Consider the following 25,517-nt stretch of genomic DNA (forward strand, 5'->3'; position numbering starts at 1 on the left):
TTAGGTCTTCTTTTTAGGAAAGTACCTCCATAACCAGGAGAAATACCCCACTTGCGCGCCTCCACTTCCCGCGGCATTTTTTTGTGAATTACTATCCGTGCCGCTTTTCCCCTTATTATCAGTTGTTCCAGATTTAGCCTTGGGGTCTGTGCTGCTTACTCCCGTTTTGGCTTTATCCGCACTTTCATTTTCGCTCTTTCTCGGAGATGCATTTATATCTTCAGGTTTTTTCACAATCTTTATGTTTTTGGCGATCACTGTTTTTTTTACCGGTTGCATGAAGTCCTGCGGGAAGGTACAAAAAAAAAAAAAAAAAAAAAAAAAAAATACGACGTTGTGTTGTAGTCCACGAATAACGACGCAGCAGAAGTATCTCACTCTCGATCTATCTATGTATCTCCTTTTTTTTATCTTTTCCTCCACGTAAGAGATTTATCTCCATTCGCCTCCCCACTTATTGTAGCAGTTGCCCCATTTAAGCTCGATAAAAATTGCATGCACAGGTCAGGCAAAAATGGAAATACAGCCAAAAAATTATGACTCACCAAACAGGAAAAAAAAAAAATAAATAAAATAAATGAAAGGTAAACAGACGGAAGAGAAATGAACGGTAGGTACATTTTGAGCACCCCCTGCTGCTTGCAGACGAAGGGGATCTGCCTTTTCACCATAACATGGTGGCACATAACGTCGCAGCGCAAAAGAGTACGCGTAAATCCACCTCCATCTGCTCGTATGCACAATTGTATACATGCATATAACGCCCACTTGCACACACATGCAGGCATAAACTGTATTAACGCAGCTGCGGGGGAGGCGAAGGGACACACTACTTTCTTTGCCTGATTTGATCTGTTTTCTTTTTTATCCTTACCTCTTCTTCTTTCGAATTGGGTTTCTTTAATTTAATATTGGGGTTGCTGGTCGTGGGTGGCTTATTAATTTTAGTCATTTTCGTTATTTATTAATGTTCTTTTTTGATTAAAAACAAAATTTATCTTCCTGGTTATGGCTGTTTTTTGTTTTGTTTCATGTATACACAATCCGGGAAAGGGCGGGGGATGGATTGCTGTACATGAAAACTTTTTACTCTTACTATCTGTGTTATGTATTATGCTAGGTTGCAACTTTCGGGGCATGTACAGGTATGCGCATGTACAAGTGCGAATGTGTACTGACGAATGTACAAGGCTTGCGAACGCGTTATGCAAGGGTGGGGGATGCAAAAGGTTACTCGCATTCAAGATTCGCATGTATATATATGTTTATATAAACAGTAGCATACATGCTTTAAGGGCATACATACGTACATACTTTACATGCATACATATATATGGTAAGGCAAGTAAAAAAAAAAAAAAAAATCAGAGAAATGCGATATTTCAAAGACAAAAAAATAAGTTTTAAAAAAAAATTATAGCAAATTAGGCACAATGCGTCATTCTTTTTACATATAATTTGACTAAATCATATTCAGAATGAACAAGGAGAGGGGAGCCGTTCAGCAAAATTCACGTAATAAATAAAAAAAAAAAAAAAAAACAAAAAACAAAAAAAAAAACTAGTTGCGATGGCATGACTTAGCGTACATTATATCATTGCAGCGTAACAATAAAGCGATAAAAAAGGTAAAGCAAAATAAAACGAGAAAAATAATAATAATTGCGCGTGCTTTTTGCTACTATAAATGGTACGCATATGCAATATTGACAAACGCGAATGAGTGAGCGCTTACTAACTTATGCTATGCTGTACTATATACGTTACGTAACGCAATGCATTGTTGCGCGAAGTTTATTATAATACCGAGTTTTAAAAAAAAGCTGATTGCTTTATTCGTATACTTAAAATGGTTAGGATTTATTACTTGTTCACGGTTTCTGTTAAAAATTATTTATTTTTTTTTTTTTTTATTGCTCCTTTTTTGCTTGCGCTTTATATTTTTGGCCAATTAAAAGAACGTAAATGGACGATGAACTGATAAACGGGCAAAAACAATGAACCATGAAGCGATGCAGTTAAAACTAACTGCAGTAGTAAGGTAAAAACAATGTAACAATATATGCAGCAAAAAGATGAGCCTTATATTACCGCAGCCAGCAATAAGAGAAGTTTACTAATCTGCTACCACGAATGGTACAACTCTCTACCGGTGCTGCTATTTATATACTGCGCTGAGGTAGTCTTAATTTTATATTGCTGCGAGCAGCTATAAACATAGAGTTAAGGCAAAAGTATGTATAATTATACTTCAATGCCACAGCGTTTTTTTATATACGTACAGGCGTGCACGTAATATATTATGAGAGGGTTATATAAGTACATATGTAATAACGCAAATGTAATATGTACAATTACTTTACGTGCCTTCGCATTGGTGCTATTCACAAGTATACTATACGTTGCTTTTTCAGCACGAAAGAGAAATCAAGCAAAAGTCAACCCATTCGTATATGTATACAATTGGTACAAAATATTTTTCCTTAACAATTACGTAAAAGTACCTTCTTTACCGAACGCTTGGCACGTACTTGATAGCGGTACTGAATTTGCAAAGGCGCAATTTTTACAGTATAATATGCATAGCCATGCAAGTATAAATTTTTTATGCTTAGGCGGCGCAGCGCATATATTTACTAACACTTTTAGCCCTAAAGGCGCGAACTATAAAAAGCGTAAACTATTACAACAGGTATATACCTTATAAATATGCGTATTGTACAGAACGTACATGTTATGTATACTTACATTTACAATAGAACACGCATTGGGGGAGAGAATGGCAGAGTACTAAACAGAAGCTTTGTAAAAGTACATGGTTGTATATATACGCCAAAAAAATTAGTACTTAAATTGTCGAAACGAAAGATTAGCGCTAAAAAAAAAAAAAAAAAAAAAAAGAGGCGTTTTTAATTAACCCGAGCAAAGCTAACTTGTTAAGCGCGCTAATTTGTTCAGCTTAGATTTGTTGGCATTGCTGAGTTGGGGTGTCCCTTTCGGTGAATTTTGGGCAACTGTTTTGGCAAGCGTTCTGGTAACCTTTTTTTGGTAACCTTTTTTTTGGTAACCTTTTTTTGGTAACCTTTTTTTTGGTAACCTTTTTTGGTAATCTTTTTTTTGGTAATTTTTTTTTTGATAACCTTTTTTTTGGCAGTTTTTTCTGGTTCTTGTTCTGCACTCTTTGGAGCAATTGGGTGGTGCATTTCTTTTTAGGCCAAATTGTTCACCCTGAGCCACCGCCTGTGGTGGGCGCTCTGTCAGTTCAGTTCAGTTCAGTTCAGCGCGCACACTGCGTTCAATTCACCTATTTTGCTTTCTTTACCCTGACCTTGCCCCCCTCGGCAATTATGTGCGAACACGTTTTCTTTGGGTTCCGCACCGTTAAACTACTTACATATGTGCTCAGGTGACCAGGTCATTTAGCGCGCACAGGGGGGTTTCATTCACCAGTAAATATATACCTTCGCGTATATATCATTTGTGTGTACATTACCGGCGTACATTTGCTGATTAACGCGGGTGGGGGATCTCACGGGATATTTGCCCCCTCTGTTCACATGTCCCCCACCAAAGGAACTTGGTTCTGTTCTTTCGCTTTATTTCGTATTACACATTTTTCTTTTTTATCATTATAATGTTTTATTATTTATTATTATTATTTTTTTTTTTTTTACCTGCATGTTCAGGCAATTTTCAACACCTTCAACATTTGGTTAGCTAAAAAAAAAAAGTTGCGTCAACACATTTTCAGATAAAAAGTTACCCGTAGTGGCGGTGGGAAAGCATTTTCTCGTTGGTTGTTACTGCCCAATGAAAGGGAATTTTCCAATTAATATGCAATTGGGCCCTTCAATAAATAAAGCGAAATTTTGCCCTTATTAAAAGTGTGTGCGTGCAGACACACCGCGGCTGCGTGTTCTTCCTCAAACGCGCGACTGACGATGACCAAGCTGTTCCTTCTTTTTCCCCATTTTGAGAAGTGCCAAGGTGTTAACTGTTATAGGCCCCCCCGTGGAGGGTAATTCTTTACTTGTTATGTTTCCCCTCCAGGTTAAACTTCTCCTTCGTGAACAACACAACAATGACTGGGTCACATTACAAGCATGAAAATTACCAAAAAATAGAGTTGCCTCTGCTTTACCCCCTCTCAATGGTATAGAATGAGAACAATTCATCGAATCTGTTTTTTTTTTTTTTTTTCTTCACAAGATTTATGCTGCGCGAATGACCGTGTGGTGCATTTTTGCGGCAAAACCAGTCAACATGTTTTGCCGCCCAAATGGGGTTGAGGCGACGTTCCCAGGAAGCGTTCCATATGCATACACACATACCTATGTATGTTCCTGTGAAGACCAACTTGCGCCCCTTTAAAGGCGAAAAATCCGAACGTAACAGATAACTTTTCAACTCGACGGTTACGTGCCTTTCGAAATGATCATTTAAAAAAAAAAAAAAAAAAATTAACAACCCCGTCGATATCACCCTCCCAACAACATTGCTTTTATTTGTTTTACCCCGCGTGAAGAATAATCGACGGCGCCGATCGGGAGGGGCAATTCTCCGACCGCGCCACCGCTGCGCAAGTGCATAAAAATTTCTACATATATATATAGTGGGTACCTCTGCAGGTGGATGGCATACGCTTTGCTTTGGCTAGCTTCTCCACAAATCAGAAGTGGGGCCCTTCCAATTCTTTTCCCGTTGATTCCTCTTTCTACGTTCTTTAACAAGAACGCTTAAGTACGTTCGCTCCGCGTACAGGTTGGAAGGAGTCCTTTCATCTGGGGTGGTCATTCTTTCATTTTGTTTTTAACCAAAGGGGGATATGTTGCTCCGCGGGGGAGTAGGGACGATCCGCTAGAGGAGTTAAGAAGAGGTCCAATTTGCGGAAAAAATAGCGGAGGCGCCACGTAAGAACGATCACAAAGGAACTAACCCACATGTTCAAGTGAGTACCACCTGAGTGGGTCACTTATGAACTTCTTCCCATTTGAAAAAGTGGAGAAAACAACACGGAGACTCTGCACCCGCTACGCCAACGCTACCCCCTTGATAGCTCTGCAAAATGAGCGATCTGCCCATATTGAAGCACAAGAAGGAAATTAAAAAATGCATAAAGAGGAATAGGCTAATAATTATTAAGGGGGAGACGGGATGCGGGAAGACAACCCAGGTGCCCCAAATAATAAACAGGTACTTTCTTGATAAAAGGAGGAGGAGTGCAGGTAGTAATGGCGGGGGTAATAATGAAGCAGTCTGCAAGGATGACCATTCAGCCGGGTCATCGAAGGAGAAGAAAGCTCCTATGCGGATGTTGATCTCCCTCCCCAGGAGAGTTGCAACCATTACCGTAGCGGAGAGAGTGGCCAAAGAAATGGATAGAGGACAGATAGGAACTTACGTCGGGTATGCTATCAGATTTAAAAATGTAACGTCCGACCAAACGAGAATAAAATTTGTAACCGATGGAATCCTCATAAGGGAAATCATGAATGACCCGTTGTTAAAAAAATATACTTTTTTAGTATTAGATGAAGTACACGAACGGTCCATTAGGACGGATGTCCTGTTGGGTTACGTCAGAACATTAATGGAGAAGAGGAAGAAACTGAGGATCATCCTCATGTCTGCCACATTAGATGTGGATACGTTTAAAAACTTCTTTTCCGACCCACCAATCATTTCCATCCCGCATAAGTTGCATCCCGTTAGCATTTTCTACCCGATAAAACCTGTTGAAGATTACCTCATTTCGGTTGTGTGCACCGTTTTGCAAATACACTTCGGGCAGGGCGATCAACAAAATGTGCGGGCGGATGACCAGCTGGGGGAACCCCTAACGGAGGTGCCAACCGAACTGACCAACAAAGGGACGACCAATCCTCAGACCGATGCTGCCCCCCCCATTGGAGACGTGCTTGTCTTTCTGCCCGGCCAGGAAGAAATCGAAGCAGTAAACTTAATGCTGAAAGAAAAGCTGAAGATCATTTACAAAGGCTCCCTGCTCAGGAAGCTCATTCAGAACGATCAGGGGGGCGAGGAAGAAGGGGAAGTGTTCGACAGAATTAATGTTGCCCTGAATGCAAATAACCCAATGGAGGATGGTATATGTTTCCACTTCGGCCACAGGGAAGTCGTTCCAGATAAGATATACGCCATGAAGATTCTGCAGCTCTACTCATCCCTCCCTAATAGGAAGCAGCGGGTCGTCTTCGAGCCCGCCCCACCCAACACGAGAAAGGTAAATGGAAAGAGGGAAAGTGCAATCGGGAAAGCGCTATCGGGAAAGCCCACCATGGGAGCAGTTCCCCCAATGCTAACCGTGGATGCTGGCGTCACCATTACCGTTTTCACTTCGTTTGTACCGAAGTGACGCCACAAAAAAGGGGAACGTAAATCCCCCCGATAAAGAAACCTTCTACGTGATAACCCCTTCTACGTAACCCCCACTGTAACGACCATATATGTCCTTCGTTTATACTTTCCCTTTTTTACCTTCAGGTCATCCTCAGCACGAATATCGCTGAGACGTCAGTTACCATCCCAAATATAAAATACGTGGTGGACAGCGGGCGTGTGAAAATAAAATTCTTCGATGCGAAAAAGGGGAGCAGCGTTTTGAAGGTCACGCAAATATCCAAGGATGCCGCTATTCAGAGAAGTGGAAGAGCTGGACGGGAGGCACCTGGACAGGTCTACAGGGTGTACTCCAAGGAGGAGTACGAAAACATGAACCCGTTTTTAATTCCCGAGATTTTTCGCTCTGATCTCACGCAGATATATTTGGAGTTGAAGGTGGGGACGACTGTGCGTTCGCAATGTAGTACGCAAAGGACCGTTTTGGCATTTCCCCCTCCGTTGCTACGCATCTAACACATCACATGTGATATCCTCCCCCCTGCAGGCGATGAACATCCCCAACCCGCTCCAGTTTAACTTCCCGGAGAACCCCAAAAAGGAGCTACTCCTCCACTCCGCCAAAGTCCTCTTCCGGATCAACGCAATCGACGTAGACAACAACCTGACGGAGGTTGGGAAAAAGATGTGTCTCCTTCCACTGAACCCAATCTATGCAAACATGATGCTCTGCTCCGTGGAGTTCCACTGCATGGACGAAGTGGCTACCATCGTGGCGTTCCTAAACTGTGAGAGCATATTCTTGAATTATAATTTTTACGAGGATTTCAAAGTTATGAATGAGGACTCGGCGGGAGGATCTGTTGCACGTTCGACCAGAGGAGAGGACAACAAGGATGACAAGAAGGACCAGGTTGACAAGGACGATCAGGTCGACGCCACCGAAGAGGACCCCCCCATGAACGACAAGAGCAAACTCATTAACATGGCGCGCAGGAAGCTGCTGCACCCGGATGGAGACCACCTAACCCTCCTGCACATCTTCTACCTGTGGGAGGAGGAAGCCACCCCGAACGAGCGAAAAGATTTTTGCAACTTATATGCCCTCAACAACGAAACATTACAACAAGTACAAAAAATAAAGGAACAAATTTTACAAATAATGACCAGCAAAATGGGGACCAAAATATCACCAAAGCTACATATGCATAAATGGGATCAAGTACTAATTTGTCTCTGCAAATCCTGTTTTTTTAATGTGGCCAGAGCGACCTCAAATGCTAATGAGTTTATGAATGTGGTAACAAAAAGCAAGTTGTATATTCACCCGTCGTCTACTCTTTTTAGTTCGCACATTAAGGCATCCTTCATTTTTTACTCGGACGTCGTGCAGACGAAGAGACTGTATGCACGCACTGTGACGAAGGTAGACGGAGATTGGCTGCTAAAGTACGCCTCGCAAAATTTCCAACTTGCGCAGGTCTCCACGGGGTAGCCCCCGCCGTGGTGTTTCACACTTGTTCGACAATCCTGCGTAGAAGTGTGTGTGTGCAGGCGTCACCCGCTTATGGCCCATTTGGGGGCCTCAAAGTTTGACACCCCTAAAGGTGCTTACCCTTTTTCGGGTTTGTTTTTCCGTTAGCGTTACTCTATTTGTTTGTTTGTTTGTTTTTCCTCCGAGGAGGTGCAAATGGAAGGGCACGTAATCATCCCACCTAACCTACCAGCAGAACTTATCTCGACCGCTTTTCACGCGCATGTCTAGCTTCTCCTCGTTGGTTAACTTTCCATCCACCTTTTTCTTCACAACTCTGTACGACCAGAGTCCCGTCTTTTCCCGCACCTCGACCTGATCTTGCTTGGGCGTCTGCTCAAAAACTTTGGCATACTGCACGCCGATATGTGCCCCCGATTGGCCAGTAGATTTCCCACCAGGCACAATGTAGAAGGTACACGTGGTACTTATATCCGTTGTAAAATCCTCATGAACAACCAACGTCTTGTTGCTCAAAATGGACGTCACAGTCCTTCGTTCGTTTCGAAAAGTTGAAGGATTTTCCAGAATGATGTCATAACCCTCTTTTATTTCGGTCATAAATTCTGTTCTCACTCCATGGACTGTATTCTTCTCTGTTGTTACTCGTCCTGTTCCTTTTAAGACTTTTTCTGATCCATCCGTCTTGCCATCCTGTTCCGATGGGTTGCTTCTCTTAACCTGAACTGCTTCGGAATTTTCCGCATCGCTATCCACATGACGGTTAGCTGCTTCGTGCCGCCCTACTTCCTGCTTGGTGGATTTTTTTTTTTTTTTTATTTTTAAATTTAGCTTCCCCCCAATGAAGCCGCTGCCCTTTTTGCGCATTTTGGGCATTACTCCGTGGAGGTGCTCTTCCAGCAGGGTGGTCAGGCTTCCTCAGCCGCACGGTTAAACAGACTTACATGGGGAGAGCATCGAAAAAGCGGTGACTCTCCTGCTTATACGAATGTCCACTCGTGCAAACGTCCAACCGCGTTGTTGCTTTCTCTATGTACTGCAACGAATTACCCCAGGCCGTGGCGCCATTTTCGCGTCAAACGGATGGCCCAGCAAATTTTACCCACTGCAAAGTGAGGGGAAAAAAAACGATTGTAGGGGTGAAAAAAAAAAAAAAATAAATAAATAAAATAAAATAAAATAAAATGTGAAAGGGCCCTAACTCGCACAGCCCCATTTGGGAATTAAAAAAAATATTTGTCGGGCACACGTGGGGAAGAGAAAATAAAGTCTGCCGGACGGCACTCGCCTCCACGGCAGATTGTATTCTCCTCGTGAAAATTGTTGCGGCATTTGGGGAGGGGGCTGATTCGCTTCATCAGCCATTTCGTTCGTCCAATTGGCATTTCCCCCCCTCGGACGCATTCATTCTGTTGAAACATCCTTTTGGTAAATCCTGTTGATGCATTTTGTTCCATTATACTTCGTTTCGTCTTTCTCTTTTTTTCCTCCCCCATTCTGGCACCGCCACCCAGATTATCCATCTAATGGGGAGAGCCTACCTCATCGTGCCGATTCGTAGGCCCAATACGTACACACGAGTCCAACTCCCCCCTGGATGGAATAGCACACGCCCCTTCCATTACGCAAGGTCTTGATGAAGAGGCTTTTCAAGTGAAGGGCTAACCGCTAATATGGCCGATCCCTGACTGCCCCGAACAAGGGACGCGTGACCCATGTCTGCACCTCTAACCAACACTGGAAGAGTGGCTATACACAAACGATCAAATGAGTTGCTTCTACCGGTTGAACAAATGCGTTTTAAATAAAAACTTCGGATGCACTTATGGCTGCTGGTGTGGAGCAGCAATTACGCAAAATAACAAAAAAAAGAATAAAAAAAAAAAAAAAAAAAAAAAAAAGAATTCACACACGTGTATGTGGGTGCCTGCACAGACAGGCAAATCGGTTACAAAAAAAAAGCAAAACGCTCGCTAATGACGTACTTGCAAGGGTCCCTGCTGAACAAATTTGACGCGGCTAATACAAAACTGGGGAGGCAAAAATGAGCCACATAAAAGTAACTACACAATGATGTGACGTGGTAAATACTCGGACGAGCAACCAACGTGGGTATGTGGAAAGCATACAAAACACTCATCAATCCTTTAAAATGGATTAAACGAACATTCTGTAGGATTATCGAATAGTCTAGTGGGAAGAAAGACCTACACAGCGATGCGGCTGTGTGGCTATTTTACCTGTCCCTCCGTCAGCACGCCAAGTGCACCTTATTCGGGTACATCTGGTCGAAGCTCTCCAGCGTCATATCTATGTATTGCATAACCTCGTCCAACTTCCTTCGGCGTACCTCCAACGGTACGAGGATTTTTCTTTCCTCGACGGTGAAGTGTAGGAGCTCCTCTTTCGTAAAATTAAAACAGTTTGTTATGTAAGGCAACTGGAAAGTACTGCCTCCATTCCGTTCATCCTTGAAAGCACTTAAATTACGTATGTCGTCAAAGTACGTGTGCAAAAGTGCGTTGCACAATTTTATTCTCTTCTGAGGATTGAACTGAAGTAACTTCCCTAGCAGGTCGATACTCTCCTGGGAGCTCTGATTTTTTATAAGCTTCTTCAACGTTATTGGTTTAACTTGAGGTAACTTTACATTCTTGTGGCCACTTTTAAACGAGAGGAAGTCTTCATCATTGGGTGTCCCCAATATTTTTATTATTTCGACCAGCTGGTCTGAAGCACAATTTCCTAGGAAGAGGGGCTTCCCCAGGATGAGTTCGCCCATGACGCAGCCTTCAGGGGGGGTGAACAGAGGTGTGCATAATATGTGTTAGTAAACATGTGTTAGTTAACATGTGTTAGTTAACATGTGAAGCGACCATACAGGGCGGAAAAACGCCGCCTGGGACGGACGCAGAGGGAGAGTCCCCCAATTGCTGCACAGTCCATGCAGCGCCTCTCACTCTGGTAAGATTTGCTTTACCTATCGACCAGGTGTCAATGGCCTGGCTGTAGTAATTCGATCCGAAGAGCAGCTCGGGGGCTCTGTAATACCTCGAACAGACATAACTGAAATATTTGTAATTTTCCTTCAACTTAATGGAGGTGTTAAAATCGCACAACTTTATGTACTTATACGTGATGGAGTTCATGTAGATTCTTTCCAAGCTGATCTCCTCTTCCGTGTGTGCTGAGTTGACTTCTAAACGGGACAATATATCCCCCTCGGTAGAGGAGATGGAGGAGGAACTCTCCTGGGGGGGTGGTACCCCCCCTTTCTCACTTGCATTACAGTTAACATTATCCTTCTCTGCATCTACTACAGCGCTTTTCTCCCTGCACCAATTGGGCGACCCTACCTGCTCATCCGATTTGTCCTCTCTCGATTCAGCCTTCAAATTATTTGCTGAGACGGAAGAGCAGTTCTCCTTCGAACTTTCCTTACACATATCATGGTTGTCCTTAAATAACTGGGTCATGCTGGCCGACCTTTTCAACCGCATGTCCTTTTTGCTCAAACTGTTCATTACGCACTTGATGGAAACCGGCGTGCCGCTCCTGCTGTAACGGCTGTGGCACCTTTGCGCTCTCCTTTTGGTAATCCCGCACGGGGTGGTCTCCATCCCATGGTGGCTGCCACCCGAATGGGTTTCCTCTCCTCCTCCCTGGTGGGAAGATCCTTCCTCATTTTGCGAACCTTCCTCCTTTGCGTTGTTAGCAGAATTGAGGCTACCACGAGGAGATGGATTCCTACTGGCTTGGTGGGTTATCCCATTCGGTGTAGGGTCACCCTCCTGCAAAGATTGATCAAGCGTTGCCTCACCTGCCCCCTGCGCTTCACTAAGGTTACTCCTACCACTCCTTGAGCTCCTACTACTGCGGACGCTGCCGCCACTACCGCCACTACCGCCACTTCTTCCCTTCCCCCTCCGTCGCCTATTCATTATATACTTCACCTTGAACGAATTTTGTATGCACACGAGGCACTTTTTCTTCTCCTCGTTCTTTACCCCCCCTACGCCATTGCTACTAGTTTGCTTGTTGACAAAAATGAGGACGTTCTGCGGTTTAATATCTCGGTGCGTTATACACAGGGTGTGCAGATACAGGGTCGCTCGGATCAACTGGTAGAGGTAAATTTTTATTTGGTTCTCATTCAGGAAGCTTTTTTTAATGTACTCACTTATGTTGTGACATGGACAGATATGACTGATGCTCTCCTGTAGTGCGTTTATATTAAAGTTACTCACAGCGTTTTTGAGGACGCCGCTTGCACCCCTGGGACAGTCCAATTGGGATGTTCCCAACCGGTTTTCCGTCCCACTTGCAAGGTTAGTATCGTCCAAGGAGTCATCCCGAAGGATAGAGGGATTACCGTTTTGTGCATACCCCTCCTGGTTTGCAGTCGGCTCATAAAACGTATTAACATGCTCAGCAGAATTTTCTATGCTAATATAGTAAAGGGAGGTAGCCAAATCTGTATTTCCATATTCCATAATCATATGCACATAGATTCCTCCATTTGAAGTGGTCGTGTAAAATGCATGCTTCAATTTTACAATATTTGGGTGTCTCAGTTTTTTCATTATTTCTACCTCCTTGAAAATGCGGGCGTTTTTTTGATACGTCTGTTTCAAGGCCACTACACACGAACTGTCCAAACAGTACGCTTTGTAAACCACCCCGTATACTCCATTTCCTATTATGTCTAAAATTTTATACTTGACGTTGTGTTGGAGAGTTGGTTCCTTCTCGTCATCAAAATATATGTTTACGTAATTCTCTAGAATTTCGTTCTGCTTGTATATCTTGATGAGGTCCATTTTGGACGTGAGGGCGGTGACACTTAAAGAGGAAGCACACTGCTAACGCAACACCCAACCGGTGGGACAACTACACGCTGCTACATTCCCGCACACCAGGGCAAATGATCATCACTTCGTATTGCCTGAATGGTACGATGGGCACCATTTAACGGTGACGCAGAGGGCAAAAATATGACCCTTCACGTGCTAGGAAGGACAAAAAAAAAAAAAAAAAAAATCCTGTCGGGCGTGTAGCCAGCGACCTGCCGAACTGCGCAACTAAAAAAAAAAAAAAAAAAAAAAAAAGAAAGGAAGGAAGGAACTCTCCCCTCGTCTGAAGGAATCCCCCCGGCACAGGATCATTGCCAGTTGATTACTGCCTCCCACTCGCCTATCTCCTGTGTCAAAATGCACGCACACACAAAAAAATAAAAAAAATAAAATAAAATTGTACGACGGACGTGCGTATTGCGCTGTGTCGTGTCGTGGCGTTTCGAATAATCCAGCGTCACTCCAACATCCTCATGAGGGGACAAATATCGCCTTCACGCATTCGTTTCGGGTTGCCTTTTTCACTTCCATCAGTTGGCTTGGTAAAATTTCTCACATGAATCAGTCACCCCGATGTATGCATACGTGTGTACCGGCACATACATAGGTGTATAAAATACACTGCGTGGAGCGCTTTTTATTTTTATTATATATATATATATTTTTCCCCTTCACCACTTTGCATTCATATAATGTTGTTCATCCTTATTTGGAGGGCAGCGAAAGGAGGCCGCACACAGCTGGAGAGGACAACTAAAATGTCATGTGAGAAAAATGCCGCACCAAATGGGAGAAATAAATTGGCGAACAGATAGTAAGCAAATGGTGTGTGAATGGTGTACAAGTGATGAAACAACTCCGGTCGCGCCTCACCTACTTACGGCCGACAGAGCGAACAGTTCGTCCCTTCTGCTGTCGTGGATGTAGAATATGCGCTATTTGTAACGTCGTATGTGTCATTCGCATGATTCGCGTTTTTCTTCCTGTGCGTCATCTGGGGGTCACCTTCGCAGTTGCCCGTCTGCACAGATTGTCGTTAGTTATATACGCATTTGGGGAGAGCAAATTATTTCTCCCTTATGTGTATTTGGTAAAAACGCATTGACTGCTGCTGCCGTTGTTTTCGCGTGGGACGCAATATCGCGCAAACAACGTATGCACCTTGGGGAGCGCCAATTTAACTGCGTTGTTGCTTTACCGCGGTGTGTTTTCCCCTTAAAAAATGGCGAAACTGAAGAACAAAAAAAGGAAAATGTGGACCAAATTATGATTAAAAAAAACGTTCCACAGTAATACAAAAAAATGTTTCGCAGCTGCAGGGGAGGATTACGATTACGACTGTGTGGAAAAAAAAAAAAAAAAAAAAATGTTGACACATGTGTGATAGTGAGGTGGACGTAACAGAAGACTTCGCGCAGACGAAGGAAAGGTGGGAAAGACATCAAATTTTAATTTGGCGAGAGAACATTTCGCTAAGATGTTTTTTTCTTTTTTTCCATTTTAGTTAAGCGACGACGGCTGGGTCAGCCAAAATGGGAAAAAAAAAAAAAAAAAAAAAAAAAACACCCACAGGGGGGAGCATCATCCAGGCCAGCGCTATGCGGGGAAGGTAACCCGCCGTTTGTTTACTTTACGCCATTACCTACATTTTGATGAGACAACGCCCTTGGATATTCCCTCGTCCGGTAGGTACGACGCGTGCGCACTTCTCCCACCCGCAGGGGAAAACTCATTGTAATCAACTGGACAACAAAATTTCACTTAAAATGGTTAGCACGACGGTCACACGTTTGGCTTCCCCCATGGGAGAACTGACTGTGCCGCGTAGTTCCTTTAAAAATGGGTGGGGAAAAAAGGGGAAATAAAATGCAACGCCATAGCAACACAGCAGAAACAATAGCAGTTGCAACACAGCTGCAATAGCGGTGCTAAATCATCCCGCAAGGCGGGCGATGTAACTTCGCAAAGCTGCCAACGTCAACGATGTATAGAGGGAGCCAAATGGAAAGGGTGTGGGGGGAAAACCACCACTACTGGTGCTCTCTTAACTGTGTACGAAAAAAGGGGGAAGATAATTTTTCTCCTTTTTTTTATTCACTGGTAAGGGAACGCGAGAATGACGTATATCTTCCAACGTAATCGCAACGGCGATTGGATAGGGAAGGAAAAAAAAAAAAAAAAATTCATCCATGTTGTTTTATTTCCTTCGTTAAGAACATGAAATGGTAGTGGAGCGCCAAGGGGAGGGAAAAAAAAGTCGTCACATTTGCCTAAGTTACCCTCAAGGGTACCTTATTGACTTTTTTCCCCCCTTTTTTTTTTCTCCATCATGGCACGCATGCCTCAAGTCTGCTTCAATTCGTAGAAGGTCTTTGCCAAGTACTTCCCCCTGTCTTTGGCAAACTTGGCAAAAGTGAGTTGTTCCTGCGTCGGGTGGGTGGGGCGAAAAAAAAAAAATGAAATAAATAAAACATGAAGGAGAAAGTGCAGAAAGGGAATGTTTTATCTGTATAAAAGCTACCTCACGCAGAGGATACAAAAAAGCGATGACCGCTTCACCACGCTGATGAGGCGCCTTTTTCCTGCTCACCCTGAGTATTTCCTTGCTGGACACGTGTAAAGTCTTTATGTTCTTCGTGAACTTCTTCTTCATGATCCCGCTCAGGAGGAAGAAGAAGACCAGGGCCATGTTTATCATGAGGTAGGAGTTTTCCCCTGCAGGTGGGAGAAATGAACACATTACATTTGGGGGGGCAATACGCGTCCTATTTGGAGGATAACACGACGCATTCCCAGGTTTTCTCCCCAAGGAGATGCTCATGGTGCACCCCATTGGACTTACAATTGTTCAGAATGGTTCCCGTGTTTATGACATAATTTTTGTAAAAGCGGTTGGTCGACATGTCCACGTAGCTGCGAGGGGGAGTGTATACATGTGCATGTGTGTAGGAGGGATATTTACAAGAAGAGGTGACCCCAGCAGAAGTGGCGTGTTTGCACGGGATGGTGTGCAAGAATTTGGACCCACCTGAGAAGGACGTCCTTGTAGTACGTATGCACGGAGAGCTGCGTCCAGAGGAAAAAGAGAAATGCGACCAGGGTGAACACCTGGATGACCGTGTGTTTTATGCCTGCGATGGGGGGTGAATGAGAAAAAAAGAACATGTGCAGGTGCAAATATGCGAAGGTACATATAGGTAAAAATATCTACATATTCTTCTCTGACAGGTTCATCTGATATGTTCATCTGAAAAGGTTGTTTGCACTCACGTTCCCGCCTGAGGGTCGACTTGTGGACGTGCCTCTCCCCGTCCGTCTTCAGAATGTCCAAAATTTTATTAATGATACAATCGCAGTCGCTGACGAGGCAATAGAGGTCCTTCTCCAACTTTTTAAAAAAAAGTTTCTTGATCTCATAAATGATATCGCTCATGCGGTTCACAATGCAAAGATCGTCATCCTTTCTGGCGCCCTCAAAGAGGTACCTGCCATTCTTAGCCCCATGAATATAAATGGGCACCAAGTCGATATTATACCGTATGTTAATTTTACTAGCCAGACACTGCGTCGTCTGACAGAGCAATTTTATCCTATCCTGTTCATGCTTTATTTCATCAATTTTGGAAAAAATAAAAATAATTTTCTCTATATGCTTTTCATAAATCTCCTTAATGATAAGGAGTAACCTATTACTTAGAGACTTCCCCGAGGAGTCAAAAAAAATTAAAATAATGTCCACATAATCGGAGAGGTCATAAATTATACTGTTTATGTCAAAGTCTATTTTGTTCATTATGTCCTTCAATCCTGGCGTGTCAATAAAGTCGATATTTTTCGTTTCGATATTTTTACTTATATACATTTTTGTGCATAAATTGTTTTTAAAGTTTCTGTTTCGTGACGCAATATGTTTAAGGAAGTCAAACGATTTTACCGTTACCTCTCCGTTGAATTCGGAGTAGTAGTTCCCACTTGTGATGAGCGTAAAATGGTTTGTTTCAAATTCGTAACCTGTCTTCTGAATGTTTTCTTGTAAAAACCAATTTATGAAAGTGCTTTTCCCTGATGAGGAATTTCCTATCACTAAAACACGCACCTTTTTTGAAATAGTTTTATTAATATTTAGAAATAATCCCTTGGCTACATTTTTTATGTTTAGCCTGTCTACCCCTTTATTGTTCATCACTATATTTCCATTGTATAGCTCCTTTATTTCGCTTACGATATTGTCATACAGGTTTAGCTTATCGTGCATGCTTCCGCACATTTTTTTGTCGAACTCCTCCTTATGGTCGATGTAGTCCTCTTTATTGTTCGACGCGTCTGAGTGGTCTGAAAATTCCGTGGACTTTTCGTTCCTTGCCATGTTCATGCTGTCCTTGCTTTTGTAGGGCTCCGAGTTGAGCGTCGTCTCGCTCGGCACGCTCTGCATGGTGGGGTCAAGGAGGCTACCAGGAAAGAGATTATCGTAGTAGTTAGCGTAGGAGTTGTCACCCTGTTACGGCGGTATGCAGGCCTGTTCCCAGTTTCCTCTATCTCACGCGTGTTGCTTTTCCCCTTCTCTTTTTTGCCAATCTTTGCCTATTCAGGGTTCTTTCTTCCCATGAGCATGGCACCTTGGGAGAGGATGCGCGGTTGTACACCACACGATAATTTTGCTTAACGCTGGAGGAATCGCCTTCGTGCGGTGATGTAACAGGTGCAAACACACACACGTTCTGTGTACGATTTGGGTGGCGAATCCTCGGGAAATTTTTCTGACACACACACACACACCCTTGCACGCGCGCAACTGGGGGTGCACAACAGAGCAACCGCCGAGAGTCACAGCGCGTCAGGATCCCTCATGCACAGGTGCGTGCACACCACTGGTGGGGGAAGGGATGGAAAATTTCCGCGAAAGGCAGAATAAAACAGATTGGGGGTGCTTCGAATAAGCCAAATGGAAAAAAGAAAAAAAAAACGCATTAACAAAACGCATTAACAAAACGTATTAACAAAACGCATTAACAAAACGCATTAACAAAACGTATTAACAAAACGCAGTAGCAAAACGCAGTAGCAGAAACGCAGAAAAACCTGCCAGGCGTAATATAACAGATCAGTCGCAAAGTGGAAACGAGTGCGTCAACTTGTGACACATTCCTTTTCAACTCTGACTTACATTTCCATAGTGCCTCTCATTTGCATGCGCTTGCGAAAAGGTCCTGAACAAAAAAAAGGGGGCGTTGCCAACTCGGGTGCACATGTGTGTAAACGGGCTATGCGAAAAACTCTACCCAGTGTGTGCGCCAAGAGCAAAGAATTAACCCCCTCGCTCACGAGAGAAACAGAAGATCGCCACGCACAAGTGTATCATACGAACTAACACGAGTGCTAGGTATGCCACCAAAAAAAAAAAAAAAAAAAAAGCCCTGTTTTACCCCTCAGAGCATACCATTTATTGAAAGACATATAAAAGGGCATACAAAAAAAAATGCACACTTGAGGGGTGCACTTATTTTCTGTTATCCGATGTAACATTCAGGGCTTAGGAATGTGCACGTGTAGCTGCTCTCTGGCCAATGAAAGGTGAACAAAAAAAAAGGAAAAAAACACAAACAAGGTATATGAAAACGAATAGCAACCACAATGATGAAAATGACGATGACAACAAAATAGTGGTGAGAATTGCACGGTGCGCACATGCGTATTCGTCAGAGCCATGCAATTCTGTTGCCCAAGAGGAACCTCAATGGCAACTTCGTTCTTCAACTGTTTGGTAGCATCGCCCTGCTGGATTATCACCCTTTTTCATCATTTTCTCACGTTATTTTTTGACCACTCAACGGACACGTTAGCCCCTCGAAATGACAAATTATCTTTTTTTTTTTTTTTTTTTTTTTTTCTTAAATTCTTAAAACCAAATGGAAATAGCTAACTGCGTTCGGATAAATGCTACCCACCGCGTATGCCAAAGGACGTAAATTGACAAGCCACGAATGGGCCAAAAAACGTCACGGAAAAAAGTATTCTCCGTCGAGGTAATTTGTCGCCTGCGCAGATTAGCAAGTTCACTCTGCTAGAGTATTTTTGCGCAGCTATTTTTGCGTAATTATTTTCCGCGCTTTATTTCCCTGACGGTATTCTTCACTTGGCAAACTGCGTAATTTCTCACTGATGGCGCATCCGAGCAACCCTGGGAAGAGCGTGAAATGCCTCTCCCCAAGGGGTACTCCAAAATGACCTGAACGTTCAGGTAAAAAAAAAAAAAAAAAATTCCAACGAAAGTTCTATCCCCTTTTGGTTAATAGCCATATGCACACAGAAAAATTGCCCAAAAATTATAAAAACTTGTTGTAAAAAAAATTAATAAAAAATAAACAAATAATGGTCCATTTGTATGTTTTCCCAAAGAAAGGACTGCATTACGCGTCATTAATGATGAAAAATAAAGACACAACAGATTGTGGCGCAAAGTGTGGTGGGGCATTTTTTTCCCCCCGTCAGCTCGCACCTTCGCTGCAGTGCGTCCATGTGCATTGGTACACATAAAGTATGCTTTTTTTTTTTGGCCCAAAAAGGTGAAACAAAATAAAACAACAAAGAAAAAGGGGAACTTCCAATTTTACCACAATTTGAAATCACGTTTCCGTTCTATCCGCAGCAGTCATTGTTCATTTTTTTTTTGAAAATGTTTTTCCCCCCGTGGTGGTCACATATACTTTTAAGGGCGACGAAGCTACTTCACTTCAGCTTCTCTCCCCATCGGCCATTTTAAGGGAAAAACCTCAAACAGGTTCTTTTGCCCGTCCGCATTAAGAAGAGGTTGTATTTGTTTCCCATGGGGACCATTCAACGTCGATGCACAACTCCCTTTTGGTGTGTGTTCACATGGAATGGTCCACTTGGATGGACACGGAAATGACAGGTTTGAACCGAACGAATGGGCGCTCGTGTCCGCTACGGATTTAGTTTTGCCCAGTTGACTTTCACAGGGGAGGTCCCTTTATTTTATTTTCCCTACTTGATACGCTCTCCACGGGGGTAATACAACAAAAAAGGATACGCGCAAAAGGGAAGCGTGCACAAAGACCGCGTATTATTGTCTACACGTGTGTGTGTGACCAGGACTTTACGAAGAATAGTCCTCTAGTCCGTTTTAAGCCTCAACTGCAGGCATCATTTCTCTCGTCAAAGAATCAATTTCACATTCGCCGCTAAGCAGCTGGGGAAGTTAATTAACCCCTAACCATTTTTCCTCAGACTTTTCTAAAGAGTTCGTCGTGATTCCCCATTCTGGCGCGCGTGGTTGAGTTGGGATAATTCCCCCACGCCAGCTAGGCACACATGTGAATGTCAGGTATAAGTATATATATGCATACCTAGGGGTGTACCTTTTACATAAAGTCAGGTGTCGCCTCGCCTCCCTTCCCCTTAGATTTATATACACCCCTTGTTTAAACACAACTGTTCAACGTCCAAAAGGGGGAAACATCCATATTCTGCAGCGGTTAATGTTGTGCCGCGTTTACCTTTTCTTTCCCCTTTAGTTCCTAGGGGAGAAATGCACAAAATGGGAAATAAAAAAAAAAAGCCAAAAATAATTTTGCACTTTTTAAGGTGTACATAAGAAAGGCAGTTCTTTATCTTTCGAAAAGTAGCAATTTATGAATTTTGCTTTTTTTTTTTTTTTTTTTTTTTTTTTTTCGCTTGTTCATTCTACCTCTTCCCATTGCGCTGCCTACTGAACCGTGTTGGGAAAAAATCCCAAACGAATGTGCAAATCGGATACTCCCTCCCTTCGGGTATTTCCTTAACTGCAAAGAGAGGTGTGCAAAGGTTAGCTAAAAGTAGAAGTTAACATCAGGATAAGATGAAGACCCCAGGTAGTTTTCACCCCTAATAAATATAAATCCAAACGGAGCTTACTTAACTGTCAACAACGCATGGAATTATGTGATAATGCAAAATGTTATTTTGGGAACGCTTTCGAAAAGTCACTTGGGGAAAAAATAATACCCTAAGCTAACAGGCAACAGGGAACGGAACATAACAGAAATCACTTTCTTTTCTTCCGCTTCTCAATCGGAACAACTGGCATATGTGTCGGGGTGAAGACAACCAAATGAGATAAAAAATAAATACAACAAGTAGAAGTAATCCCCCCCTGGCATGACACCCCAATGATGAAAACTAATCATTCAAACGTAAGAACCAGCTTTGTGTACAGTGAGAAAGTGAACGAACTGGTAGAGAAAGTTATTTTTTTGGCCAAGAGCTTATCACACTACAGGAAGAAATATGTGACGTTTTTGAAGGCGAGGAAGTACGAAGGGGGGCTAGAAAGTGGAAGCTACACCGGGCGGGGAGACATACGAAAAAGCAGCTTAAGTAGAAGCGGAAACAGCGAGACAGGTGGGGACATAAAAGGAAGACGGGAAAAAAAAGACTACGCAGTGAGGCGAACAAAATGCAACGAAGGAAGCCAAGCAGGATGCAGCTTTTTCCACGTCTTCACCAATTATGAAGAGTTCGTGAACGACCTACTGCACTTGTGCAGCCACGAAACGGACATATACATTGAATTGCTGTACACATTAATAATTAACAGTGAGCTCTTTAATCACTTCCTCTACATATGCACATTCACCTGTGGAGACAAGGATGACCCATTTTTGCTGCTAATTTACAATCACTTTTTAATCCTCGTTGAGTATTACTTCTACTTTAACAACTGTCACTATTTCAACGAGCTGTATCGTAATCTGAAGGAAATTTATGATAACAAGGATGTGTGTGAAGCGGGCCTGCGGGTACCTCCAAGGGGGGGTACCTTTCTTCGGGAAAATGAAAAAAACTGCCTGACCAGTCAGGCAAAATATGAACAAAAAGGTAAAAAAAAAAAAAAAAAAAAAAAAAAAAAATGCACTACAATATGGCTAGCTGGCTTAGCAAAATGGTCACTGCACACACATGTCCAAATGGGCACACATATAGGACCACCCCACTTACTTTACACAACACGTAGATTCGACCACTCGGAAGGAAGGAGAAAACAACTTTTTGTTCACCTACCCGAACGAAAGCAGCGATTTTGCAAATTATGAACACAGCGATGGAAGAAAGGAAAAATGTCAAATGAAAAACAGGAGCAGGAAGACAAATCACTGTACCTTTGAAGTGAACGAAAGTGGTAACACCCTTAAAGACACAGGGGAGCACCTTATTAGTCAGCACAACGCGTCCACTTTTACTAAGGGGGTAAAGGAGAGAGCAGCTAACGATACACGTGGGGAAAACAAATCCGATGGTAACAAAATTAAGATGGAGAAAATCACCCATTCAAGGGCAATTTTAAGTAAATTCTTTTCCCACGCTTCGGGCGATGCGGAAGGAGACAACCAAGGTGACTTCCATTGCAACTACAATTGTGATTTCGACTATGGGGGGAAGAAAAAGAAACATTCATTCCATGAAGAAATGGCACATCCATCGAATGCAAACTTCAATGTCAACAATTTTTATAAGTTAAAAAACATGTTTTTAATGTTTAACAAGTTAAATTATGAGCATCTATACATCCTGCTCTATTTTTCCCTGTCCATTTTGCCGACACTTTTTCACGTGTACCTCACGAGGGTGTTAACAACGCGCAGGGACGAATCCTGCATCAGCCCCTACCTCATGTACGTAGCGAAAAGGATAAAGGAGCGCTACATTCGTTTCTTTAAATTTGACTGTAACGGCACAGCGGGGGAGAGTAAATACCGTGAGGTTTCCTCTAGAGGAGACACCCACAACGGAGTGGACAGCACTGGCTCGATTAACAATAGGAATTTTTTTAAGGCGGATGTCCAAAAGGGCGTTCATGCGAGGGGGAATCAGCTGAAGGGTGCCCACACCGTTTGGGACGAACCGAATGACAAGCTGTGGGATCACATTAACCGCCTGGACGTGCAGGCAAAACTGGACACGCTAAGCAGCGGAGGGGACACCAGCAGGGACTACTCCACCGTATTTAGAAGAAACATAAGCTTGTTGCACGCGTTCGAAATTAGGGGCGACTTTGAGAGTTTGAATTATGAGATCCTCGATGAGCATGAGAGGAGTGACAACCGGAAGAAGCCCAATAGCGAGAACAAATCGGATGGAAACACACACAAGCATTCGCGGAAGCGCGCCACCAGGGAAGCCACTTCGAAAGAAGGGGGACCCAAGGAAGGACGGGATAATACAACACACACAGGACCGCAGCAACATCTGGACGACATAGAAGAAACAGGTTCCATCCAGAGCGTCCCTGTAATGCCAAGGCAACGCACCCCCACGTACGATGCGGAGAAAGAACTACAGGAGGTTTTAAAAAGGAATCTACAATGGAATCGAATCCACTCTTTTTACAAGAACGAACTAAATACCCCTGGCGGATTGGAAAACGCACGCGGATTGCAGGACTTTATAAAAAGCATAAGTATTATCTGCAGCGAACAGTTTTTCTCCTTTTATATGAACAGGATAGACATGAAAAAGTCAACCCAGGGAGATTACCACCTTTTACAAGTGGACAACTGCAGCAGCGCATCGATGAAGCAGAGGACAGAAGAGGAGGCACATTGGGCTGAACGGCAGACGAGTCATCCAGGCAACCACCTGCACATGCCAAGTCTACACAAGGATACCACGCTAATACATAACGATTATATAAAAAAAAAAATTAAAAGAAACAGATTATACACGTATAAAATTTTTAACAACCAAATTGAGACTCTCTTAAATTCGAAGGAGCTAGCTGAATATATTAAAAAGCAAAAGGAAAATAAAAAAAAAAAAAAAAAATATCAGGAAGAAAAAAAAAAGGAAAACTTCATTTACATGCAATCACAGGGTGGATGTCCACTACTAAATAAGAAGAATAAAAAAAAAATTTCCGACATACCTTTTACCTTTGCGCAAAATAAAAATGAGAACTTCATTGAATCGGATTGCAATTCCTACGAAAATAGTGACTCCAGTGATAACCTCTCTATGTACAACTATACGAAGGAATTCTACGCAGACAATGGGTTTAACATAAATGAGTTTGTTTTTTTTGTACTAAATTCTTTTTACCTATTCATGCATATTCACAACGTTTATTTTTCTTGCACCTACTTGAATGTGCTTCTTTCTTACTCCATCAAGTTGGTATTTAAGTATAGTGATCGGTGCGTTGGTTCTCGATTGTCGCGTCTTCTCCGTGGTCACCTACCAGGTGAGTATAATAAATTGCAGCAACGGTGGAAATGGAAAAGTGCGGCTTTCCCATATGTACTTCACACACACATTTGCGTGTACACACGAATATACCCTTCTTGTTGCCCCTAACTATTATCCTGTTAGACGTGCAAGCCAATCCAATCGATACACATGAGGATGATATTACGCCTTTCACGCCACACAACCGGATGAAGATTTTAAGAAAGGGATCCAGTGTGCGCGTGATGAGGTCACACAGTCAGGAAAGAGACTCAAGTAAAACATTTTACAACCTCCAGGAAGGAAGCGAATTCGAAAGGATAAAACAACTCACCGAAATTATCACAAGGAAGAAAAAATTTTTTAATAAAAAAAAAAAAAAAGAAAAAAACCTCCATTGTAGCTTCTCCCCCACGTCCAACAAATGTGGAAATAAAACTACCCTCCTTATGAACACATTTGACATTATTTTAAATTCTTTCCTAGACCTGTGCATTTCCCTGTGTAGTGTGGACTTCAACTTTGTGAGTGACAAGAGGAAGCGACTGAACCGAACTTATTTTTGCAATTGTATTTGTAGGTACCACTACATGTTAAATAGGCAATACAATGAATCCGCTTTGCAGAAATTTAATCGAACCAATTATAACAACTCGGTGGAAGCGTACCTTTTCTACTTTGACGAGTTGAAAAAACATGCGTTGTTTTCAAAACAGATTCTTGAGGGGGGCGACTCCCTCAGTGGACACAATCGTAGCGGCAGCAATCACAGTGATGGAAGTGCCTATAGTCTGTATTTCTCAAAGGAGAAGCGAAGAAGGGCTACCCCCCGTTTGGGGGTCAACAGAAGGGAAAGAACGCGAAACGAGAAAGAACATAAAAACGGTGGGTTAACCCAAGGGGTGAAAAAAAATGACGACAAGGGGAAAAAACTCCTTAAAAAGAAGACAAAAAAAAAAATGGACGACTCCATCTTTTCCTACATGATGATGGGGCAGGGAGGTACCAACACGAAATGTTACATGTCTTCCTCGAACGAAACGGAGGAAGATCAAAACGGGGAAGATCACAATGGGGAAGGTCACCACGGGGATGATGTTCCAATCGACTCACTCAAAACAAGCAGCGATGGAAGTTTTCTCTTTTTAAAAAAAATGAAAAAAAAAATAAAAAAAAGAATTTACCTGGACGAAAATAATATCATAAAAATGTTAACCAGTGTAGGCTGCATTTTCATGAACAACATAAAATACAGTGTAGGAATTACGATAAGTAATTTAAGGAGAGTACGCAAAAATGGTCCTTCAAGTGAAAACGACCACTTGCATAACCATCTCAATGGTGTGTTTTGTTGCCAAAAAAAAAATGCCCACTTGGCGAATATATATAATCAGTACTTCGTGTCTTTTTTGTTCTTCTTCAAAATACACTACCTTTTTTTTTTAATAAAATATAAGTGCGAAAATGAGATATTTTTGAAGGCCTACTGGTTCCTCTATGCTGTTTATTCCATCACGCAGGGGTGACCATACACCAACCAAGGGGGGTGTACCTACATGGGGAAAACCCCCCCATTGTTTGTCCAAATCGACCCA

General features: G+C 42.7%; 6 protein-coding genes across 6 annotated transcripts; 2 read left to right on the forward strand and 4 right to left on the reverse strand.

Moving 5' to 3' along the window:
• Nucleotides 1-952, reverse strand: PCOAH_00010860 (Uncharacterized protein; the record flags this gene model as incomplete). Its single annotated transcript, XM_020057895.1, has 2 exons — nucleotides 1-285; nucleotides 875-952. The coding sequence occupies 2 exons, from the start codon at nucleotides 950-952 to the stop codon at nucleotides 1-3; spliced, it is 363 nt and encodes a 120-aa protein (XP_019913508.1).
• A 4,113-nt stretch (nucleotides 953-5,065) lies between these two features.
• PCOAH_00010870 (ATP-dependent RNA helicase prh1) lies at nucleotides 5,066-7,852 on the forward strand (the record flags this gene model as incomplete). Its single annotated transcript, XM_020057896.1, has 3 exons — nucleotides 5,066-6,241; nucleotides 6,502-6,795; nucleotides 6,905-7,852. 3 exons carry the CDS (start codon nucleotides 5,066-5,068, stop codon nucleotides 7,850-7,852), a joined length of 2,418 nt encoding a protein of 805 aa, XP_019913472.1.
• Nucleotides 7,853-8,077: 225 nt separating this feature from the next.
• On the reverse strand, nucleotides 8,078-8,719 carry PCOAH_00010880 (Uncharacterized protein; the record flags this gene model as incomplete). Its single annotated transcript, XM_020057897.1, has 1 exon — nucleotides 8,078-8,719. One exon carries the CDS (start codon nucleotides 8,717-8,719, stop codon nucleotides 8,078-8,080), a length of 642 nt encoding a protein of 213 aa, XP_019913485.1.
• A 1,384-nt stretch (nucleotides 8,720-10,103) lies between these two features.
• Nucleotides 10,104-12,672, reverse strand: PCOAH_00010890 (CMGC/GSK protein kinase; the record flags this gene model as incomplete). Its single annotated transcript, XM_020057898.1, has 2 exons — nucleotides 10,104-10,642; nucleotides 10,833-12,672. 2 exons carry the CDS (start codon nucleotides 12,670-12,672, stop codon nucleotides 10,104-10,106), a joined length of 2,379 nt encoding a protein of 792 aa, XP_019913450.1.
• A 2,376-nt stretch (nucleotides 12,673-15,048) lies between these two features.
• Nucleotides 15,049-17,137, reverse strand: PCOAH_00010900 (Uncharacterized protein; the record flags this gene model as incomplete). Its single annotated transcript, XM_020057899.1, has 5 exons — nucleotides 15,049-15,129; nucleotides 15,296-15,420; nucleotides 15,548-15,618; nucleotides 15,734-15,836; nucleotides 15,976-17,137. The coding sequence occupies 5 exons, from the start codon at nucleotides 17,135-17,137 to the stop codon at nucleotides 15,049-15,051; spliced, it is 1,542 nt and encodes a 513-aa protein (XP_019913500.1).
• Nucleotides 17,138-20,870: 3,733 nt separating this feature from the next.
• Nucleotides 20,871-25,448, forward strand: PCOAH_00010910 (Uncharacterized protein; the record flags this gene model as incomplete). Its single annotated transcript, XM_020057900.1, has 3 exons — nucleotides 20,871-21,579; nucleotides 21,716-23,938; nucleotides 24,067-25,448. The coding sequence occupies 3 exons, from the start codon at nucleotides 20,871-20,873 to the stop codon at nucleotides 25,446-25,448; spliced, it is 4,314 nt and encodes a 1,437-aa protein (XP_019913537.1).
• Between the last annotated feature and the right edge of the window lie 69 nt (nucleotides 25,449-25,517).

The sequence above is a fragment of the Plasmodium coatneyi genome, chromosome 5 (genome assembly GCF_001680005.1).
Source record: "Plasmodium coatneyi strain Hackeri chromosome 5, complete sequence".
NCBI lineage: Eukaryota > Apicomplexa > Aconoidasida > Haemosporida > Plasmodiidae > Plasmodium > Plasmodium coatneyi.